Consider the following 23,984-nt stretch of genomic DNA (forward strand, 5'->3'; position numbering starts at 1 on the left):
ATGTGAAGGCTACGGATTGATGGACTGGAGTTTTGTGTATTACTGTGATGTTTTTATCTTAGCTGTTTGACTTCTCATTCTGACGGCACCCATTCACTGCAGAGGATCCACTGGTGAACAGGTGATGCAATGCTACAATTCTCCAAATATGTTCTAAAGAAGAAACAAACTCATCTTGGAGGATCCGTGGATCAGTAAATTTTCAGTTTGGTGTGAAGTATTCCTTTAATCCTATAAAACAACAAAAATGTGCTTTATTACATACATCAGGGTTTTTGCGGGTCTTAAAAAAGCCTTAAACAGTCTTAAATCACTTTTCCGTGAATTAAGGCCTTGAAAAGGTCTTAAATCAGAGCAGCAAGTCTTAAATTCATATGATCATGGCATTCATTTTCATGAGGGATTGTTTCCTCGTTTTTCATTTTAAAGTGAAGCAAAAGCGTAATTTCTGTGCTACATGGCTTAGATCGCTCAATATTCATTAAACAATACACGGTAGAGGGCGGTATTTGCTGCTTCATCTGTGAGTCATCCGAAGAAGAACGTGTCATTTTGATTTTTTTTTATAGTAATAAAAATCATTTAGTTTAGTTAGAGAACAGACAATACACTGCTCAATGCAGCTGCTGAACGACAGTTTCATCACGTTTCATTTATCACGTGAAGAGAGTGAGTCGAGCAAAAATAAATTAGACAGTTTAAATAAATAATAATTAGCAAACACTGTGGAACCAAATAAATATGAAACTTCCACTATCACCTTAAGATAAATGGCAGAAGTCAACAGGCTTTTCAAAATCCAAAATATTTTTAAAACAGGTGCTTTTGCATTTCGTTTTGAAACTCTTCCGCTTCTTGTCTGACTGACTTCTGCCATTTATCTAAGGTGATAGTGGAAGTTTCATATTTATTTGGTTCCACAGTGTTTGCTAATTTTTATTTATTTAAACTGTCTAATTTATTTTTGCTAATAAAACATTGCTTACTTGACAGCGCAGTTGGTACTTTATCAAAATAAAATACAGTAAACCAAACGCGCCAGTCTCATTGTTTCAACGTTGGAACGTCACTGAAGTACAAAGCCTATAATTTACATATTAAATAATAGTTTAGCATTTGGTTACGTCGCAAATATGAAAATATTATGGAATATTTGGATTTGTGCCGAATGAGAGAGGTAGGATACAAGAGCACAAAGCTCCATTTCGCAAACAGTTGAATACGCAAGCCTTTAAAGTAACGTTATACTCCTTTGTCAGTGAGAGACGCGTTCAGAATCAGCACATAATCGCTGTCTAGTGGTCTTTAGCTGTGTCCGAAACCGCTCACTATCCACTATATAGTGCACTATTTCGAGTGTCAGCAATTTTGTAGTGCTGTCCGAATTCTGAGTGAACAACTTCATTTCCTACATTCGTTCACTACTTTTTACCCACAATGCATTCTGATTTCGAGTGTACAACTGATGTACACTCACTGAAGCGCTATTTCCCACAGTCCAATCCGGAGAACCGATGAGCTCGAAGAGAGAGCGAGTTTAAATGAGAGATGCCGTTTACATTTTTCTTACTTCTGCTTTAACGTATATTTTATGCATTATTTATATTTAAATATATAATGGAGGCTTTAAATTTGTTTAAAATTTTACTAATTTACTGAGGTAGTATCTTTGTTAATTTACAAAAATTATGATAATTTGGTGATATTTAAAAATGTTCATTGGTAGCGTATTCATTCTGATGTGAAATTAACGGTCGCCTGAGGGCACTGCAAAGCGCTGCACAGGAGAATTTCAAGATACTAAAATCAATAAACATATGAACATGTTAATGTGTGTTTATTTTTGTTGACAGTATTTTAATAGTATTTAATGATTATTAACATATAAGCATTACAAAACAAATTAATAATATATGCGGAGGTGTGTATAATTACAATATAAAGTAATTTTAAGTGTTATTGCTATTAATGTTATTTTCTAAAATAAGGTACATGTAATATAAAAGCATATATGACGAAGATGTTTTTGCAAGTCTCACGCGCAATGTAGACGTCATCGTCCGAATTCGTTCACTTCATTTCGTTCACTCCTTCTGATATAGTCCACTCAACTGCCATACACTATATTAGTGAACGAGTGAACGATTTCGGACACAGCTAAAGTTTTCAAATGTGCAACTTCTGCCGGCGGTTATTAAACAGCATTGCATTACTGCGGCTGCCCCCTTCTGGATTAAGGGTGAATTGCCTGTATTTGTTGTAAGGCCTCATGCACCGAACAAATTCCTAATATCTAAAATTAGGACTTGGAAATGTGTAATTATGTTATTAGCTATTGCCAAACTGCTGTGGATTGCAACTCCAAAAGTATTTCCATATATTTTTAAATCTCCAGTTTCATGCCTCTGGTTTAGTGATCATTAGCAAGTTGTTGTGAAATTGATGGCTCCTGAGCTAATCTCTTGATTACAGCCTCGATTTTTCTCCTGAATCGATTGATTTCCCCTGCTCCTCTGATTTTAATTAGCTTGTGGCTACTCTGCCTGCTGTGGATTTGTTTTCCGTGTCTGCGCTCATATTGCCTTTTTTCTGCCTTCATCCCATCCTTCTCTCGGTTCTTTACTCTCGGCTCGTTCCTCCGTCACACTCTATGACTTCAGGCAGAGTTCAGATTCCACTTTAGCCGCTATTCACCATTGATTTTCTGCCTTCTCCTCAATGTCCAACTCTTTACACGTCCATCCCTCAATACCCACCTCTCCTCCCCCTCCATACCTCACTACCTCGCTTTTCTCTTTCTTTCACTTGTGCCATTCCTCACTATCTCTCTTTATATCCTGTATTATTTGCTAAATCTGTTTTCTTCCTTTCTTGCTCAGTACTTTTTGTCTCTATGGCCTTGTTTTTACCAGCAATTAACATTTTTCTCATTGATTCAATCACGAATGGTCAGTGGAGATTTATTCCTGCTTATACCTGGTTTTAAAGGATTAGTTCACCCAAAATTGAAAATTCTATCTCCTATCTCCTTACTATTATTTTTTTTTCTCTCTCCACGGAATACATAATATGAATAATATCCGGCTTGCTCTTTTCAGTGCAAATACAGTGAAAGAGCCTTTCTAGCTTTGTCAGTATGCAAAAGGTATAAGAAAAGTGGTCCATATGTGGTCCTCGGAATTCATACAGTATATTTTTGGATGGAACATTTTTCCATTTTTCGGGAAATTAATCTCAGGATAACAAATTATTTTGATTTTAGAATCTTGAACACTGAAATTCATTGATCATCAATTCACTGAAATAATCTGAATAGTTTTATACTTGTAGGTTTGGAAAGACATGAGGCGAGAAAACAATTTTCAGGTTTTTTAGTCTCATATGTATCAGATGACTAGTGAAATATTTTCTAGTTTTCATTTTCTAATTACTTACAGTTACTGTCACCATCAACAGTTTACATGAAGCATGCACATTTTTACAGATGTTTAGATTTCAAATACAAATGTTGTTCAATTTAAAAAATGCTGTTCTTTTCAACTTTCAAATGATTAAATATATTTTAAATACGTTTCTAGTGCTCATCACAGCTGCCTTTATTTGAACAAAAATACAGAAATGTTATACTGTGAAATATTATTACGATGTAGAACAATGTGCTTCTGTCTTAATGTACATTAAAAATCCAATTTATTTCTGTTATCAAAGCTGAATTTGTCAGCATCATTACTACAGTCTTTGGTGTCACATGATCCTTCAAAATCATTCTAATATTCAGATTTATTATCAGTGCTGGAAACATTTGTATTGATTAATATTTTTTCTGAACCAGTGATACTTTTTTTCAGGATTCTTTCTCTATTGAAAGTTAAAAAGAAGAGCATTTAATTTAAATAGATATCTTTTCTAACAATATACACTACTGTTTAAAAGTTTGGGGTTAGTAGATTTTTAAAGTTATGCTTTTATTCACCAAGGATGTGTTAAATTAATAAAAAGTGATAGTGCGGATTTACATTGTTAGAAAAGATTTTTATTTTGAATAAGTGCTGTTCTTTTTAACTTCTTATTTATCTAAGAATCCTGGAAAAAAGAATCACAGGTTCCAAAAAATATTTGGCAGCACAACTGTTTCCAACATTGATAATTCTAAAAATAAATCAGCATATTAGAATGATTTCTGAAGGATCATGTGACACTTAAGACTGGAGTTGATGAAAAACAGCTTTGCATCACAGGAATAAATTATATTTCAAAGTATATTAAAATAAAAACCATTATTTTATATTGTAATAACATTTTGCAGTATTATTGTTTTTTTCTGTATTTTTGATCAAATAAATGCAGTCTTGATGAGCAGAAGAGAAAACATTAGGCACAAAAGGAATGAGTCGGTCTGTTTTTTGTTTTTTTTTCTGGTTTCTCAGTACTTATGTTTTATTCTTCAGAATCTTTCTCCCCCTTTTAATGTCACTATGTCTTATGTCTCTCCATCAGCTCGTTCTTCCTCTCTTCATCCCTCAGTACGTCTCTTTTTATTCTTCATTACCTCCATCCCTTGTCCTGCATTGATCTGGACAATATCGATTGAGCTTTGAGTGCACTACCATATTTTCAACCATTAATAATCTTACATATAATGATTTATCATGCTTATGTTATAATGCATGTATGCTCCAGCCTCTTGCTTTGTGAACAGACAGTCACACTTTATCGATCCTCGAGGGGAAATTGAGAAAAGAAAAATTCGGAAGGCATTATTCGGAAGGCATTTCATCAGTGTTTGTTCTGTCTGGCAATATAGATCTTGTGTGTCACAATGTTACTGCAGCATTAGTAAAGCGTCTCGCTCAGCCATGGGTGAAAAAATGACCAGTTTTGAGTGTCTCATTGCTCTGTCTGTAACTTACCATGGCAGCTCTTGAAATGGCCTCTAGCGAAATACACGAAAAGCACATTCACTTGAACACACACACAGTGACACACCTTGTGTGACCTTGAAGAACTAATATACGCAGTGAAAAAAATTGTTTGGTTAATTTGCGTAAGTGTGCATCTTCACGCTCTTTTCACATTCCAATTAAGCAAATTTATGTTTTTAGGTCTGCTGTTTGCTCCCAGTGTGTATCTGAGTGAATTTAACATTTCCTGGAAGAGATGCAAGAGTGTTTGTAAACAGAAATGTAGCCTTACCTGTTGTCTATATGGCGATTTTGTAGTGACTGGTCAATTTTATGTGTATGTATGGCAGCTGTGTTAATAGATGCTTTGTGTCATTTCATTAAGTGCAGTAGAGCCCACAGCTGTCTTTCACACACACCAGAGCGATATTGAGTGAATCATACGTTTTTGATTGTATGTTTTAGCTCAAACCAAGCCAGCTATTAGGTGCTCTCCCATTGTTTACAGGTTTTACAACACAGGGGTGAAATGTCAGGATCAAAATATTCTAGTAGGTGCCACATTTAGCACAACCAGCACTGTGGTGCGACAGTGGGCGAAACCTCAGGACAAATAATCAGACATTTGTCTGAAGACATTCATTTTCAATAATGATTTGACTATATTAAAAATATGAACTGTACTAATCAGCCCATTTTTGCCCCATAACTGATAAATTGGTGAAATTTAGTATAAATAAAAATAAATCACTAAAAACTGAAATTATAAACTGAAATTAGTAGTTTTAAATACTAGTGAATAGTGTTAATTTCTTTAACGAAAACTATGACGAAAAATGTTTGTTGACAAGCTTTATTTCCCAAGAGTAAAATGAGGCAATGAAGAGACGACAATAAGGTCAATAAATGATAATTGTGACCATATCAACATGCAGTGTTGTTGACGATAAAAGATAAGACTGAAATGCCGCTACTACATAAGCAGGGCCTAAAGTTAACACTCGCCAAGCGCCAAATGCGAGTAAAAATCACCGTTGACGAGTATATGTAAGTTTTACGAAATCTAACAATGGAATGTAGTGAAAACAACAGCCAGTTTTTAAAGAGATTCGCTGTTTCTGACATAAGCGAATAAAACAATCTTTTGCGAACACAAGATCACCGTGATTAGCTGTTCTGTCATAAGCGACGAGCGAATCAAATTATGAAATACTGTTACGACCTTGATGGAAATTTTTGTCTAGGATTTTAAAAGGAGTAACATTGAGATGACCAGAAGAAAAAGCTGAAGGTAAAGATTGGCAAGAGAAAGGCAGGACAACAAATTAGTACCGCAAGAGATTTATTGCTCCCACAACCATGAGTATTTACAACATTTAGGAAAACAAAATAAGAAACAATAATAATTTATATAACCAAGACAAACGGGAGAGGGAACTAGAAGTGGCGCTAGAAAACCGAAGAAATAAATATAACAAAAAGAACCCCACTGTCTCCTCCCGGTCCTCTAAATAAAAAAACAAAAATATGAAAAGAAAAATCTTCAGCGCAAATGCGCCCTGAACTTACGCTAACTAAAAAACACAAAAATACACATTTAGCGCACTTCACTAAACTGGTGATTCTAATACAGAAACAAAACCTACGTGCAAGGTATGTACGTCACGTGACTTACTAGGCTGTTCCACGTCTCCGTTGTCTGTAAGTCAGCAATTAGATCACAAGTTTGAGTGGAGCGTAAGCGGGCTAAAAGTGTCAAAGACACACAAGGTTCGTCGTGAACTCAGGTGTCACAAATGCCAATAGTTTACACAGATCATTTCAACAAATTTCACACTAGTGTCGCAAGTAGTAGCAGACAAACGGACACAACAAACAACCAGTGACACGCCAAGTCAAACAGCACAGAACTTCCAGTCGCCGCTTCCGTTTTAAAGGTGATCAACGGTGAAGGACAGCCCCGTCAGCCAATAGAGTTCCAAAGGAGGCGGTACCTAGAATCGCTAAAAGTGACAGAACAAAAAGAACATACACAAGAAAAAACAGTGTACGGGTCGTAACAAATACAAACAGGCTGATAAGGTCAGAGAAGTGTGATGGCCAGGTTATCCCTAGACATAGTTCTAATAACTTTTACCTGAGAATATATGTCTGCTTCATTTCGGAAGAGTTACTTTTCCCTTCTTTATTCTTCATAACCCGAGAGTGTGGCGACACATACCTGGGGTTATGCCGCCTAGATGGTGAAGTATAGTTTGAAAGGCTTCATGTTCGGCTGTACGCATACACTGAGCCACTTCAGACAGCGCACCAGTAGTGCTTCAATGGACAAAAACGCTCACAATTACGTAAAAATGCACAGTTTTGGCGAGTTACCTTGTAAATGTATTCTTAAATGAGTTATAAAGTATTAAATGACCGTAAAGAGTTTGGAGAAAATCGGATATGTGCCAGATCCACGTCATGTGCGTTAAGTTTTAAAGAGACTGCAGCAGGCAGCAGGGTAACAAATTATTTTAAGCTGACTCAACAAATTGTGTTTTTTATTTTTTACAGTGTAGTCTTTGTGTAAATATCTTTCATTCTTTTTTTTTTTTTTGATGCGTAGGCTGTAGCCTACGACTATCCCACGTTCTGAAATTAACCCTTTTTTTAATGATTCTTAAGGATGTCATAATGTTGTTGTTGTTTTATTTCGTTATTTAATCTCCGTTTACAAACCAAAATAAAATTCCAGTCAGTTTGCAATCTGTCCCTTTGCGCCACCTGGCGGTAGCTTCGTTAATGACTTTAACACGTGACTGAGTTGCAGTTAACACCATGGCCCTGCGGCGGCGGTAGTACTCATTTTGGCTGTCCACCTACTGTACAAATCGTTTGTTCAGACAAAAAGGATCTTCCACAAACAAAAACGTATGAAGTGGTCAAAAATTGTGTCTGACCCATTCCGCATCTTGCCGTCCAGTTACCATGCCCTTTATGACATTCACAATTCTCTTTCGTAGTTAACAGATTAAACTCGAACAAAACACAAACAAATAATATTTAAACATAAATGCAAAACAAAAATACATTTTCTTAAATGGCTACAAGAAGATACATTTTCTTCCCAGTGTTTTGCTATATTTTTGCAATCTGGCAACCATTTGCGCTCTTCATTGTGGAAGCACTGACTGTGATCTCAACTATTTTGTACTTAACCGCTGTTGTTTTAATGGAGAAACATTATTGCAATTTGGATTTACTGTTGGGAATTTCACTGTTATAATTTTTTAGTTTGTTTGTTTTTACCAGTTTTCATAATGTAGACAGAGTGCGTATCTAAGGCTTTGATAATAATTTATGTATTAAATAGAAAAAAAACATGAGTCCACTTTTTATTGATTTGTGCTTATTGGTGAAGTGCAAAACCTAAAATGTAAAAAATTATTTCTCAAACAATCTTTTTGATTTATAATTTTAAGCAAAAATATATTTTTTTATCAGTTTAACTATTATATAACATGACGAAAATGTGACGTTTTCATTGACTAAAACTAGACTAACATGCTCTGACATTTAGTCAGCTAAAACTTGACTAAAAAACCAGACAAGGTTGACTAAATATGATAACTAAAAATTACATGTGACACAGGACTAAAACTAATTTAAGAGACTAAGACTAATTTTAAAAATGGCTGAGAAAATGAACACTACTACTGAATTTAGCATTATAGAATTGCAGAAGATTATTTTTAACCGTGAGTATTATATAAAGACGATGGTCATCTAAACATATTACAATTCAGTATTGACCAACATCACATTAGCTGATACCAATAATTAGAAAAATCTCTGATATTGATTATGATGATGTTTATGTATCTAATAACATAAGAGCAACCAGCTGTAGAAAAACTAGTACAAACAAGAATATCAGTAACCTTCCTCAGTCACAAGTCACTGTTGTTGTGGAAGTAGCTAAAAATACAGTATATGTAACATACCATTGTCAGTGTGTTTTCCTCCAACAGTCTGGACCTCTTCTATTCACTAGGTTCAAGATCATTTTTAAAACTCTCCAATCCAGTTTGGTATTTTATCTGTCAAGGTTTAGAAAGCAGGTGGAATTTTAAACCACCAGCAAAGAAGGGTCAGCAAGCAAACTGTGAAAAGATGCACAAATCTTATTTATTTATATCCTGTATTGATTGCTCTGTGTGTAGCATAGCAGCTGTAGATGTTTGTTGTTACCAGTTTTCTTTTCCTCATCAAACCCCATTTGCTCAGACATGTTGAGCTGTGGTGATTATGCGGGTTATTCAGGTTCGAATCTGGCTTGCAACATCTCCAAATCCTGTTCTCGCTCTCTTATCATTTCCAGTTTCAAGTGTACTGTAATTATAAATGAAACAATGCTCAAAAATAATAATTCAAATCTCTCTAGTATGCAAAATCATTAAATTAGGGCTGTCAAACGATTAATCGTGATTAATTACATACAAAAAAAAGTTTATTATTTATATATTATTATGTATATATAAATACAAACACATTCATGTATATATTTAAGAAATATTTACAAGTATATGTATTATAGTTGTTATATAATTCATATTATATATAAATAAAAATATTTTGTACATAACATATTTATCTTAAATATATACATTAATATGTGTGTACTTATATATACATAATAATTACACACAGTACACACACATTTATTAGGCAAACTCAAACCTTTATTTTGTATGCGATTAATCACGATTAATCGTTTGACAGCCATAAATTAAATCCATGAAATGCTCTCTAGTCTGTTGTACTACATTATGGTTTTGACTTGTATGAAGTCTTATATACTCTTCTTATAGAGTGTGCAACATTTGAATTCACAGTGACTTCTAGAGTACATTGATGCTTTATAAATGTACTCTGGAGAACACTTCCAGTCTGTTTGCTTGTATGTGCTCCCAGTTGAGTGAGAGCTGCAGAGCGTCTTTTGTTCAGTGCGTTATGTTTGTTTGTTCTCTTAGCTCAGGTCTGTAGTTTGATGTATTAAGAGCCTTTCTCATCCCTTGAGATATAGGAAAGTGTTATCGCTGTGCTCTTAAAGAAATCGCTTCTTGTGGACACAAGCACAAACAGGATTGGAGTCACTTATTCGTCTATAGATTCACACTGAAACTATACGGTTTCTTTTGTTATCACTCTGTCCTGATACCTTTTTGGTGCTCATGTTTTCCTACATTGATGCACGGAAGTGTCTGACCTTTTTTCTTTGACGTTTATTGTGTATGAAAATAAAGAACCAAGACAATTAAAGTCATGGATATGCTAGTCGTATACATTTTTTCTTTCTGGTTCAATCAGTGTAATCACACATTAAAAAAAAACCTCCATGTCATCCAAGATGTTAATGTCTTTCTTTCTTCATTCAGAAAGAAATGAAGATTTTTAAGGAAAACGTTCCAGGATTTTCTCCATATAATGGACTTCAGTGGAGGCTATAGATTTGAAGGTCCAAAATGCAGTTTCAATGCAGCTTCAAAGGGCTCTACACCATCCTAGCTGAGGAACAAGGGTATTATCTAGCAAAACGATCGACCATTTTTTAGGTCTTACGTTCATAAATTTCTTTTGGAGTGATGCTGTAGGTTAGAAGTGCAGGAAACACTGCTGTCTGCCTCCAAAGGAAGGAAAGAATGTGTAGGTGCTTGTGTATGTGTGTGTGTGTGTGTTTGTGAACTGTGCAGATATAAATGACTGTCAGCGGGACAGTAAGGTCAGTTGTGGATCAGAAGTCGGTCCAGCCCAGCAGTTCATCAGAGGAGAGATGTACAGAACAAGAGGGAGAGATACGGCCTGAAGAGAGTTATTTAAGGACAGTGGGAGGAGTCCTTGATGGTAATCTGAATGATGAAAGAAGGCAGAGAAAGAGGGAAGGACAGGCACAAACACAATCACATTCATTACTTTCAACACACAAATGCACCTGACAAACAAACTCTTGGACCAGATAACTTTTGCATTGTATTTGGAAGTAGAGAAGGCATACTTAAAGACTTAAAGGGATAGTTCACCCAAAAATGAAAATACTATCAATAATTACTCACCTTCATGTTGTTTCAAACCTGTAAGACCTTTGTTCATCTTTGGAACACGAAGATATTTTTAATGAAAATGGTTTTCTGACCCTGCATAGACAGCAACACAGCTACCACATTCAAGGCCCAGAAAGGTAGTAAGGACATTGTTAAAGTAGTCCATGTGACATCAGTGGTTCAACCTTTATTTTTTGAATCTATGGGAAAACTTTTTGTGTGCAAAGAAAACAAAAATATTTAGTACACTCTATTTAGATGTAAAATGCAAAACAATAAAGAAAACAGGGTCTAGAAAAAAAATCAGTTTAAAATCCTTACCGTGACAGAAAAGCAGATGTGTTTGTGTATGTGTGTATGTGGTCTGTCTTCAGTTGCACAAGTGTGTGTGAAATTCATTTGTGGTTGTTCCCAAGTGAGTAGGATGGCCATAGCAGGAGATCGCAGGCTCTTTTCTGCTCTTTTACACACACACACACACACACACACACACATGACACACCATCACCACCTCCAGCCAATTTTCTTCAGCAAAGACCTTCTCCCCCCCAGACAGAGTTCCTCTGCAAAGCTGCCATTTCAAAACATATAAATACATTACTGGCGAAGGTAGAAGTCTTGGATAAGGTAGGGATTGCTTGCAAAAAGTGTAAGATATTTTTCAGCAGTAGCTTTCTCTGGGAGGAACATTTCCGCTGTCTATATGTTTTGAGAGCTTAATAGAGGATGTAAAGACGGGGAGATTGAGTGGGTGATGGGTGAACTGTTGGTTTGTGGAAGGTGTTTTTGTCACTGTGTGTGTGTATCAGTGGCTGATGGAGTGTAACTCTTATCGGGACTGGAGATCGGGGGCCGGTTGCATAAAGGGGTTAGACCAGTCTTAAAAAGTAAGTCAGCCAAATTTTTCTTTATGTCTGGTCCTAATGTTTTATATTCAGTTACAGAAAAATGTAGATTAGTCCAAGCTGGATCCAAAAAATAAGACTGATTACTCTTTGGTTAACTGCTAGTTTATCAGACTAGTACTTAAGACGCTGTCTTAACATAGAGGCTAAGTTTATGCAACTGGCCCCAGGTCTCAGTAATTACAGGGTGGAACTCCAGATGGTGTCTGTTGCTGAGGTGACACATTAACTGGAGCGCCGTCCTCCTCTAGATTGATTAAATAAACACAACTCAGATCTGTGAATCCAAATCGCAGGAGTTGTGGCACAAGTGTTTCTCAATTCATTCATTTATTGGCAGAAGTGGGGGTGGAGTGGTGCAGGGTCATTCTCTGAATAACATGCTTTTTCTTTCCCTGCGGAAAATAATCTCAGTGTATTGCTCCTAGGAGGATTGCGTGTTAAGTTTAAAGATATATTTGCATACAATATTGGAAATATTTTAAGGCATTTTAATAATTTTATTGGTTTTATCTATCTATCTATCTATCGTTCTATCATTCTATCTATCTATATATATATAATTCTATCATTCTATCGTTCTGTCTATCGTTCTGTCTATCGTTCTTTCGTTCTATCTATCATTCTATCATTCTGTCATTCTGTCTATTGTCTGTCTATCATTCCATTCTATTTCCCTGCTATCAGTCTTTTGTTCCATCTATCATCTGCCTATCTATCTATCTATTCATCTATCTATCTATCTGTCGTTCTATCTATCTATCGTTCTATCGTTCTATCTATCGTTCTATCTATCCATCGTTCTATCTATATATCTATCTTGTTCTATCTATCGTTCTATCTATCGTTCTATCGTTCTATCTATCATTCTATCTATCGTCTATCTATCTATCTATCTATCTATCATTCTATCGTTCTATCTATCGTTCTATCTATCTGTCTATCTATCAGTCTATCTATCGTTCTATCAGTCATTCTATCATTCTATCGTCTGTCTGTCTATCATTCCACTTATTGTTTGTCATTCTATTTCCCTGCTATCTATCTTTTGTTCCATCTGTCGTCTGTCTATCAGTCCATCACCTGTCTATCTGTCTGTCTGTCTATCTATCTATCTATCTATCTGTCATTCTGTCATTCTAACTATTTTTCTATCGTTCTGTAATTCTGTTGTCTTCTGTGTATGTATTGTTCTATCATTCTATCTATTGTTGTATCTGTTGTTCTGTCTTTCCATCTATCCATCCATCCAAATGTATATCCTTTTTACATATACTGTGCGTGCTTAATTATTAGGCATGTTGATATTCTGGTCATAATTTTGTATTTAATCATTTGTTAGTGATATGTAATTGTTCATGAAGGTCCATGAAAATGAGCTAAAAACTCTTTTAACTCTTTAAAAAAATTATTAAATGCCCAAGAGAAATATTCAAAACTAGTGCAATACAGAACTTGTGAAGTTAGGGCATGACAATTGGATAGCAAAATGCTCACTGGGTCAGCACTGGGTCAGTCCATCTCCTATCCTGCAAAGTCTGTCTTGTGGAGATGGACTAAAAATTGACTCCCAAAACTTACTGCCAGATTTTAGAAGAAAAATTCCTGAAAGAATGGTATAAGAGGATGTGGTGCTGGTCATTCAAGAGTTACTCTCAACTTATCGGTCTATAAAGCCTATAAAAAAAATCAGTCTTCATGTATTTCACAACACTTCTTATTAAGTGGAGGTCATGTTTTAGACTTTTTTTTTTACCCAAGCAAAATCTCTGAGAATCTGAAACCTTGTACTCGGAGACTCAATGTACAGTAGGTTGCAGTTTTGAGAAATGGTGGCATTGGAGACTAAATGGTTCCTGTTGGTTTCACACCTAATTCTTCACCTTAATTCTTTTGCAGTTAACATGTGTTTTCTTTTCTTTCTGACCGTGCTGACCCAATGAGCATTTTGCTGTCCAATGGTCATGCCCTAACATTGCAATTTCTGTATTGCATTACTTCTAATTATATCTCATGGGCATTTAATAATTAAATCTTTTTTTTGGCTCATTTTATCTGTAAAAGAAAGCATGCCTAATAATAATGCACACCTGAATATAAGAAGTTCAAAATTAATAGTACTTATTAAGATTGATGTAGTTGATTGTAGTAAAAAAAAAAAAATGACCAGAATATTGATGCGCCTAATAATCATGCACACGCTGTACGTACTGTGTGTGTGTATTTACACTGCATTTATTGATTATATACAATAACTAATGGCACTGCAATTATTTCATGAATAATTTGTTCTGATTTCCATCTCTTCCTCTCTCTTTCTTCTCCAAGCCCCATCACTTAAGCACTCACACATTTTAGTCACTTTTTAGGCGACTAATGCAAGTGAGCTAATTAAAACACTTAACAAAATGCCATTTAAAATGTTCTTCGTCATTAAAATACTTTCTATAAGAGCTTCAAAATGATCTGTGCTGTTCTTTAATTAGTAAAGTGTGTTTTTTTTAAAATCTCAGAAACAAGCATGTTACATTTACCTGGAAATGTTTGTCCTTTTTATACAAATTGGTCTATTAGTTTGAGTGCTAAACCTGGAATTAAATGTACAGTAACGTTCGCAATGACCATTCAATATAGCTATCCACTCCAGTTATGCATTAACCGGTATATAACAAATCATTCAAAAGACATTTAAATGTTTCGGTCCTGTGAGCCAGTGTGAGTTTAATGTTTAAGCGTTGCTTTGTCATCACAATTAACCTTGATATCCGGCAGCGAAAAGGCCCTACAGTACATGCACACACATCAACATTGTGTTAAAATGCCCTCATGGGTCCAACTAAACCTGTGTGGCCAGTGGTTGTAATGTTTGTGTGTGTGAAGGTCAGGTCTGTAGAGCAGGTAGGAGTTTCAGACTCTCCTGAGGTCTTATGATCGGTCCGTAAATGAGATCCCACGAGGCCCAGAGAGCCCTGTCGCCACTCGCTGTTGCTTAGCGACTGTTCCCACGACTCTAAGGGTGATATAAGGGAGCAACGGGCTGCCCACTGACAGTATGTGTGTGTGAGATGACCTGGTTAGTCTGCGAGTGTGAAGGACTCTGTGGTTTTGCCCCTGAGGGAGTTAAATAAGGTTCTGTGGTGCTAAAACTCATTAAATAAAAAGAAGGAAAGAGAGGAAAGAACAGCGAAGGAGAAGTTGATAAGTTGTGGGGTCACTTTCTCCGGCTTTTTAAATGACTGCTCTTTCAAGTATTAATAAGAAATGTGCTTTCTTAATTAAAGTCTGGTTGTTAGAGTAGACAGAACTTGTGCGACCGCATGATTACAGTTCGCTGAAGAGAGGTCTGTACCCCAAACGCACTGCTAATACCTCATAAGAAATGACCTTTAAAAAAAATAGTATGCATTAGTCATTCTTACATGACGCTTTCTGAAAGTTGAGGAAGTTTTGATGGGGTGCAAGGCGGTCTGACGTCTATGCTCTTTTTAGCTTTGCCATCATTAGCCGCTTTTTTATCACATCATGACTGTTTTTTATTCATGGCTGGCTTCCATCAGTCTTTGAGGACTCGCTCAAGTAATACTTTAGGAATTTTCATCATTGTTTTTCATTAAAATTAACTCTCATTTCATAAATTGTTACTATTAATACAGTAAAATACATGCAGATTACTTCAAATGTGCACATAGCCAACTTTAATTGAATAACTTTATTTTGATTTTTATCTTTATTTATTTGATTTTTATCTATATTTATTTGATTTTTATACTTTATTTTTTATATTTATCTTTCTGTAATATTTATGCACTACTGTATATGCATTCTAAGTCTTTTTACATTAATATGCTAATTTTTTTGACGTGGAGTTTGTCAAATAATAATTCACAATGTGTATATTATGGAAGCCTGTTTCTGCCACTGGATAAGGAGTAAAAATCACAACTTTTTATCTTACAGTTCTGACTTTTTTTCTCACTTGTGTTCACGTCTTTCAGAATTGTGAGATACTCTAGCAATTCAGAGAAAATATACCTTTTCCCCCTCAGAACTGAACTTTATAACTCACAATTGCGAGTTTATATCTCATAATTCTGAGAAAAAAAGTCACAATAGTCAACGATAGTGACAAAAGTCAACTCTGCTTATATCTCACAGTTCTGTCTTTATGCCTGGCTTTTTTTCTTTGAATTGCGAGTGTATCACATTTCTGATATAAACTCGCAACTGACCCAAAAATGGAAATTAGCCCATTATTTACTCACCCTCCAGGCATCCTAGGTGTATATGACTTCCTTCTTTCAGACGAATCCAATCGAAGTTATATAAAAAAATTCCAAGCTTTAGAATGGCATGGGTGGGTGTTTCTCTTCATCAGTCCAAAACAAGTCCAATGAAGTGCATCCATCCATAATAAAAAGTCCCTCACGCAGCTCCAGCATAAAGGTGAATAAAGCACTAAGCGCTAGATTATATTACCTTTTAAAAATGGATATTTTTTGTACAAAAATGCATCGGTTCACTACAGGAGGTATTTATTCACCCCCCAGAGCCATGTGGAGCAATTTTTATTATGGATGGATGCACTTTATTGGACTTGTTTTGGACTGATGAAGAGAAGGGCCTGCCCATGCCATTATAAATGCCACGCCATTCTTTAATTTAACTCAAATTTTATTCGTCTGAAATAAGGAAGTCATACACACCTAGGATGCCTGGAGGGTGGGTAAATAATGGGCTGATTTTAATTTTGGGCAAAAAATCCTGTGAAAACACTTTTTTTGTGCCAAATAACAACACACGGTGTACATAACATACCGTTCCACTAATTATGGTGTAATTTCAAGTGTGTCTATTTAATACATTATCACTTTGTTTGTAGTGAATGCAATCTTTGTTTGTAAAAAAATAAAAATCCCTACGTTTTCACATTGGCTTGCCTCCGAATGTATCTGTGCTGAACTTAACAGACTTTTAAAGCTTAAATGATTAAAATGACAATTAATTGATCATTATTTAATCATGTGTATCCCTTTACCCACATTTGGTAGTTGCACTGAAACTGTAAAATATTGTGATATTAATTATACCGATTCCCCTGCTGAAACAGGATGAAATCCCCTGCAAGCTTTTTGTATTAAGCAAAGGGAGAAAGTGCGGGGCGATATATTGTTTTGCAGTCACATTGAGAATTGCTTTTTTATCATGTTCTTTCAGGGTATATTTTACAGTGATAAGAGTTGAGACAGTGGGGGGATTGAATTCTCTTCCTCTCCTGGCAAGCACTCAGTCACTTGCTGAACAATTTCCCACTGATGCAAAACTCGCTTCGTTTGTGCTTGGAAAGGAGTCACTAATTTGTGGAATTTGCCAGCTGACTTTGCTGGCACTGGACCTTCTCGAAGAAAGACGGAGGGAGAGAAAGAGAGCGAGTCCTTGAAAGATGGAGAAAAGAGGAGTTAGATAAAAGAGAAAAATATAGGAGAGGAGAGTTTTGATTTAGTGGCAACTTGTTCACACTGCAAAACATGCCAAGCCTTGAGTCAAAGCTGAGATTTCTCTTTACTCTACAAACAAACACTGCCACTATTCCTCTGATAATAATCATAAGCTCTGTTTCTTTTTCTCACTCTTTTTCTCTAATCTGTAGCTCTATGTGAAGCTGCGCTGTGAGGACTCACCCATGTTAGAGCATACCGAGCAGCTGTTAGCAGAGCTGGGTGGTGAAGAGCATGGGGCTGCTGCTGCTGATGATGATGATGAAGAAGCTGGACCATCTGTAGACAACATTGAAGATGATTTTATTGAAAGCAGTGATGAAGATGACACCATGGATCATTGACTCAGCGTTTTTCACTCTTGATTTTTCTAACTGTCTTTTATGGATTTATCAAATCAGAATGTTAAACTGAAAGCAGATGGCTGCATCTTCACACAGTTTTCTAGTTTCCTCCATCTTCCCTCTCCTAGTTACTTTCCTCCTCCCCTTCTATTCTAGTAGATATGTCTGACTAAAACTGGGATGTGTTTTCTGTTTGCCTTGTTTTTTTGCATGCTGAGACTCCAAACCATCAGGACATCTGTCACACTGATCTGGACACTGATCAAGACGGTGATTCATAATAACTTACAGTACTTCCTTTATTTTTACTGTTTTATTACAAAGTGTTAAAATAGCAATAAAAAAGACATTTCTAATTCCATAAAACATATATGTCCTTACAGTTTTTTTTGCTTTGTTTTAATGTATGTTATATGGAATGCGAATGAGAAATGCAATGAGATACTGAAATATTTTAAAAACAAACAGCTAAATATCAGTATACATGTTTATGTTACTTTGAAATGATGGTGATGATAATCATGATGATGATAATGGTGTCATCACATGGTCTCATTCTGACTTCATTATGACTTTAGGTCTTGTGTGAATAGAATCAGTCATAATCCAGAATCTGCACAATGAACCCACTATCTTGAAAACATTTCTTCCCTCAACATACTTGAGTGTTTGTTAATGTCGTTCCCCTAATGATGAAACTAAGGATCATTTTGGTTATGGATGTGCTAAAATAGTTTTGTTTATCCTGATGCAGTCTGCAGAAATGTGGTATAATGCCACCATCACAATACATTAATATAATGAGCCTTGATGTTTGTTTGTTTGTTTGTTTTTGTCTTTTCTGATGGCCTCTGTGTGTCTTCTAGTTTTCACAGAGAACTATTTTTATGAACTGCCTCAGTTGTTCCCATCAAATTTTTCAGAGACACTAGAACAAGCCTCTTGAGTTCAAATGAGACATTTGGTTTCATTTTGTGAATCCTAAGCAAATCTCATAATCCGATCACACAAGGACTGCCGGTTCCCAGACCTAATGAAGATTCTAAAGTTTTAATTAAGCTTATGGACTTTTAGCTTCTCAGAGATGGAGTGTCTGGATGAAATATAGTCACATATTGACTTTTTGACAACAAAGTTAGTGGTAATTCTGACATGTGTCCATAAAAACAAGTATAATCCCTATTTATACATGCGCTACATTTCAAATGTTTTAGGGTCTGTAAGATCTTTTGAAAGATGTCTCTTATGCCCAAGTCCTCCCAAAAGGATGGCTGTCCATGTAAGAAATGTACGAGGACAGTATAATGTGGAGACTCTCAATGGGGAAACGGTTCAGCACTGCAGCTGGAATTGCTTGCCAGTTTAATGCTAAAGTTTTTTTATTTTAATATATTTTAAAATGTAATTTTTTCCTATGACGGCAAAGCTAAATTTTCAGCATTAATACTCCAGTCTTCAGTGTCGCATGATCTTTCAGAAATCATTCTAATATGCTGGTTTGGTGCTCAAGAAACTATAATTATTACTATCAGTGTTGAAATCAATTACTCTGCTTAATATTTTGGTGGAAACCATGACACATTTTTTTTTTTTAAGTTCTTTACCAAATAGAAAGTTAAAAAAAATATATTTGAAATACATTTCTGTTAGCTTTTCAATTGACCAAAATTTGTAATTAAAAAATCTTTCTTACTTTGATAAATAGTTATACAGTACAGAACAGAATGCACATTACAAAAATGAAAATGGTTTAATTACAATATGTCTAAAGACATTAAACAGTGGTTGTACTGTGTATTGTGCTTTACAAAGTTGTTTTACAGTCTTCTAAGGCCGTTGGGACACCTTTAGTTATGTATTTTTTTATTTTGATGGACATTTCACACAGTCAGAGTATGTATTATTAATTCACTGGAAACAGCGACAAGAAGGGAGATGACAGAAAGCAGTGCATGACTGAATAAATGAGAAACATTTATGCTAAAGCATGTCAAGTTTGAGATATCATGTGTGTACTGATAATTCAGTGATATGTTCAATAATTCCTGAAGGATGAATGAGTGTGCTGGCTGCAAAATGGATGAAACCTGTTTCATGCTTTGTTCTTTCACAGTGAAGGCCGTTATGAGAAGCTCCCTTACAGAAAATCAACAGCCAAACGTGAAGATCGATAAAAACTGGTCACCTGAATAGCAGGTCTAACTTACAGCAGAAGTCACAGTCTCTGCACTTGTCAGGTCAGTCTCAGTGATACATTTAGAGCGAACTTTTCTCCTGAGGATCAAGATTACGCCTTGTACTGGTCGTGATTTCAATTGTAACAGCTAGTCATCCATTTACCCTCAGGATTTGACAATACGAAGCTTAAATGTCATGACATTGTGTGGAATGAAAATGGAACATACTCGAATCAGACAAAACCAGCTTACGCCTTTAAATTTGGTTGTCATCGCTAAACAAATGAATTCTCACTTTCCAGCAGCTTTCCTGTCAATTTTATGTTTTTTTTTTAGAGAAATGCGATGGCATGCTATGCCTTATGGAAAAAATATGTTCCCATGAGTTCTTGTGTTTTGTTGACTCGTCTCTTCATCCATCGAAGGGTCGATTTTACACTTGGGCTTTTAGAATAATGGAAAGGCACTTAAGATGGCAACACACTTTCCACCAGGGAAAGCAGCAGGACGATGAACACTGAGAACATGTTAAATTGCTTTATGAAATAGGGCTGTAGAGTAAAAGTGTCAAGGGCAAGACTATTAAAATCTTTCATCTAAGCTCAGGTTTAATATCTGTTAGGCTCATTCTGAGGTAAGAGTTTTTACTTGTCTAGACAGTTCTGTAGTGTTGTTTTTTTTTTCACAAATGCGGTACATATTGGTGGCCTATGACTTTTATAAAAGCAGTAGACACACAAACACCATGGCTTTTTTTTCTGACGACCTGTTAGATATGTTGGATAATGTATTATCTAACATAAAGCACAGTATAAAAAAAATTAAATGAGATATTTGGAAAAGAACTCTGAGAACACTTACAGATACCTCCAAGTTACTGGTGTTAATCTGGTACCTGGTGCTAATTTTCTTCATTATATGACAAACCCTATTTAACTGGAATCATTCATCCAATTTCACTGAGATTGTAAGATGGCGGGCCGCTCTAAGGTGACTAAAAGCCTCCGATAGGAGGCTGTCCAGATGAAGCCGAAAGTGATTAGCCTTTAAGACGCTGCAAGCGAAGTCGGTCATTCCAAATCTGTGTTTTCTTCTCGGCGTGTTTAAGAGAAGTCAGACTGAAAGCGCATTGTGCAATGACCTGACCAAGCCTCTCATCAGCTGCTTTATTTAAGCTTAATTTGTGATAATTATCCTAGTTTTTACATAAATTCGGGTTCACAAATCCCAAATTTTGGTAGCAAGATTGCAAAAATCTGCTAACATGAATGTATACAAAATATAACAATTTGTACGTAGTTTAGGTTGACAGTCATGATTTTCTGAAGATTTATGAAGGGATGGTTCAACCAAAATGAGAAATCATAATTTCTTCATCCTCATGTTGTTTTAAATCTACACTGTAAAAAACCATTTGTTGCGTCAACTTAAAATAATTTGTAACCTGGCTGCCTTTTAAAATTTTAAGTTCAGTCAACTCAAAAAAAGTTTATTCAGCTTAAAATGTTAAATTATACTAAGTGACAACTTAGATATTTGAGTTGAATCAACTTAAAATTTTAAGGCAGCTGGGTTACTTACCCATCTGTTAAGTTTAGCAAACACAAATATCTAAGTTGTTACTTAGTACAACTTAACATTTCAAGTTGACTAAACTTATTTTAGTTGACTGAACTTAAAATTTTAAGGCAGCAGGGTAACAAATTATTTTAAGCTGACGCAACAAATTCTCTAAGGTGTTCTATTGCCATGTTAAAAAAAAATGTTAAAAATCTAAGATTCCGAGAATGAAGTCGGAATGTTCCGAAAATAAAGTCGGAATGTTCCGAGAAAAAAAATCGTAGAAATTAAAGTTGTAATATTTTGATATAGGCAAGGCAAATTTATTTATTTAGCACATTTCATACACAAAGGTAATTCAAAGTGCTTTACATAAAAGGAAGTAGAATAATCATAAAAACAATAATAAAAACAATAATCACAAAAAAGGAAGTAGAACAATCATAAAAACAATGATCACAACAATAAAACAAAAAATGTAAAATGTAAAAACTGATTTTGTAAGATGAGACTTTGTTCTATATTAAAAGTACCAAAAGCACAAAGCTTATTTCTATTGAAGGGCTGGCGCACTACAAATAATGAATGCAATCGAAGACATGAAATAGGCTATTATTTTCTAGCATACTGTACGTTGGCTGCAATATAGCCTATATTGCGCATGCAAGTGACCCGGATTGGGAGCACTGGGTGAAGTTGCCAGGCCACTGGAATTTATTTGAATAGTGTTGCGTCCGAGCGGCCACATTATCTTACTGGGATAAGAAAGAGTCCATTTTAAGGACTGGCGGAAACAGCTTAATATCAAGAATATGATATGTGACCATGGACCACAAAATCAGTCATAAGGGTCAATTTTTTAAAATTGAGATTTATACATAATTTAAAAGCTGATAAGAATTTTTTATTAATGTATGGTTTGTTAGGATTGGACAATTTTTGGCCGAGGTACAACTATTTGAAAATCAGGAATCAAAGGGTACATGTTTACGCCGTAGCTCTATTATTTAACCCTTTTTAATACTACAAATATATGTGGGATTATTAGCAGAAATCATACATATGTGTCATTCTCGTGGGGACAGTATGCTAGAAAATAATTGACGATTTCATGTCTTCGACTGCATTCATTATTTGTAGTGCGCCAGCCCTCCAATAGAAATAAGCTTTGTGCTTTTGGTACTTTTAATATAGAACAAAGTCTCAGCTTACAATAATGTGTTTTGCAAGCTCTTTAATGTGGCATGACAAATCGCTGTGAATCAGTTTATTAAATTATAGCCTGTTTTGTTTGTGAAAATTCCACCACCTACTTTTCAAAAACATCTGTGGCGTCGAAACTTTCATTCCTCACATGTATTTAATTAAAAACAACAATAAAACTTTCTAAAGGTGACTATTCACAAGCTGCTTTATTCACGATATAATACAGTAAATGATTGGACATAATGTTTAACAACTTCCATTTATTATTTGTAGCGCCAGCCACCCAGTAATCGCAATAATTATGTGCCTTGTTGCTTTTAATATAACACAGCTTAGCTTTCAAATTCTTTATGGGAAGATATAAAAGTGAAGGGACATCAGAAGGCATGAAAAAAACAGTATAGCCTAATTCAATGAAACAAAAGTCTGATTATTGTAATCGGAAAGATGATTGACTCATGCTGCTTAAACTGAAGTGAATGAAAACCACATTATTGTAAGACATAGTTTGTATTTTGCTATAAAACTGACAGATTTTGAAAGCTAAGACTTTGGAATTTCTTCCGGTGCTCCTAATCCGGGTCATTTGCATGCGCAATAGGCTAGAATATACTCTCAAAATATTATAACTTTGATCTCGTATTTGCTACGAATTATTTCTCGTAATTTTTAGTTTATTCTCGAAACATTTAGACTTTATTCTTGAAATATTGCAACTTTATTCTTATAATATTTCTACTTTATTCTTGTAATTCCGATTTTATTCTCAAAATATTACGAATTTAATCTTGTAATTTTAATGTTTTTTTTTTTTTTTTTTTTTTTTTTACGTGGCAACAAAACACTTGTATAAATCTACATGAAAATAATTTTTTTTTAAAAATAGTATTTTAAAGAATGTTGGTTACCAAACCATGGTGAAAGAAAACCTTTGAGACTTTTTTCAAAATCGTATGCATCACAGAACAAAGTAAGTCATAAAGTTTTGGAGCAATATCAGGATGAGTAAATGGGTTTTGGGTGAATTATCCTTTTAGCACCATTGGTTGGAAGAAAAAAGACAAAATCGGGCCCTATTTTGTATCATATTCATGGAAAGTGCCATTTGCGGTTTTCCCTGTTAGTCGTCACCATCACTGTACAGCCGCGGGTTATATGGAGGATTGAGTAGAAAGGCTGAAGCACATTAATAACAACTCCAATGACTAATGAGAGCTCGGCTGGAATAGGAGATATTTTTGGTTTCGTGTCAGAAACTCCTCTATGGTGTACTGTATAGGGTTTACTGGCTGCACAGCCTAATACGCTAATTA

The 23,984-nt window shown here is 35.2% G+C and overlaps 1 protein-coding gene across 1 annotated transcript in view; it reads left to right on the forward strand.

Moving 5' to 3' along the window:
• si:dkey-12j5.1 (uncharacterized) overlaps positions 1-18,539 on the forward strand; it is a 100,173-nt gene extending 81,634 nt beyond the window's left edge. Inside the window, exon 11 of the mRNA XM_051130958.1 lies at positions 17,537-18,539. Coding sequence (XP_050986915.1) covers positions 17,537-17,728 — 192 coding nt within the window. The 3' untranslated portion in view covers positions 17,729-18,539. The remainder of the gene's footprint in view (positions 1-17,536) is intronic.
• Positions 18,540-23,984: the final 5,445 nt, after the last annotated feature.

This window comes from Labeo rohita, chromosome 16 (assembly GCF_022985175.1).
Source record: "Labeo rohita strain BAU-BD-2019 chromosome 16, IGBB_LRoh.1.0, whole genome shotgun sequence".
Classification (NCBI taxonomy): Eukaryota; Metazoa; Chordata; class Actinopteri; order Cypriniformes; family Cyprinidae; genus Labeo; species Labeo rohita.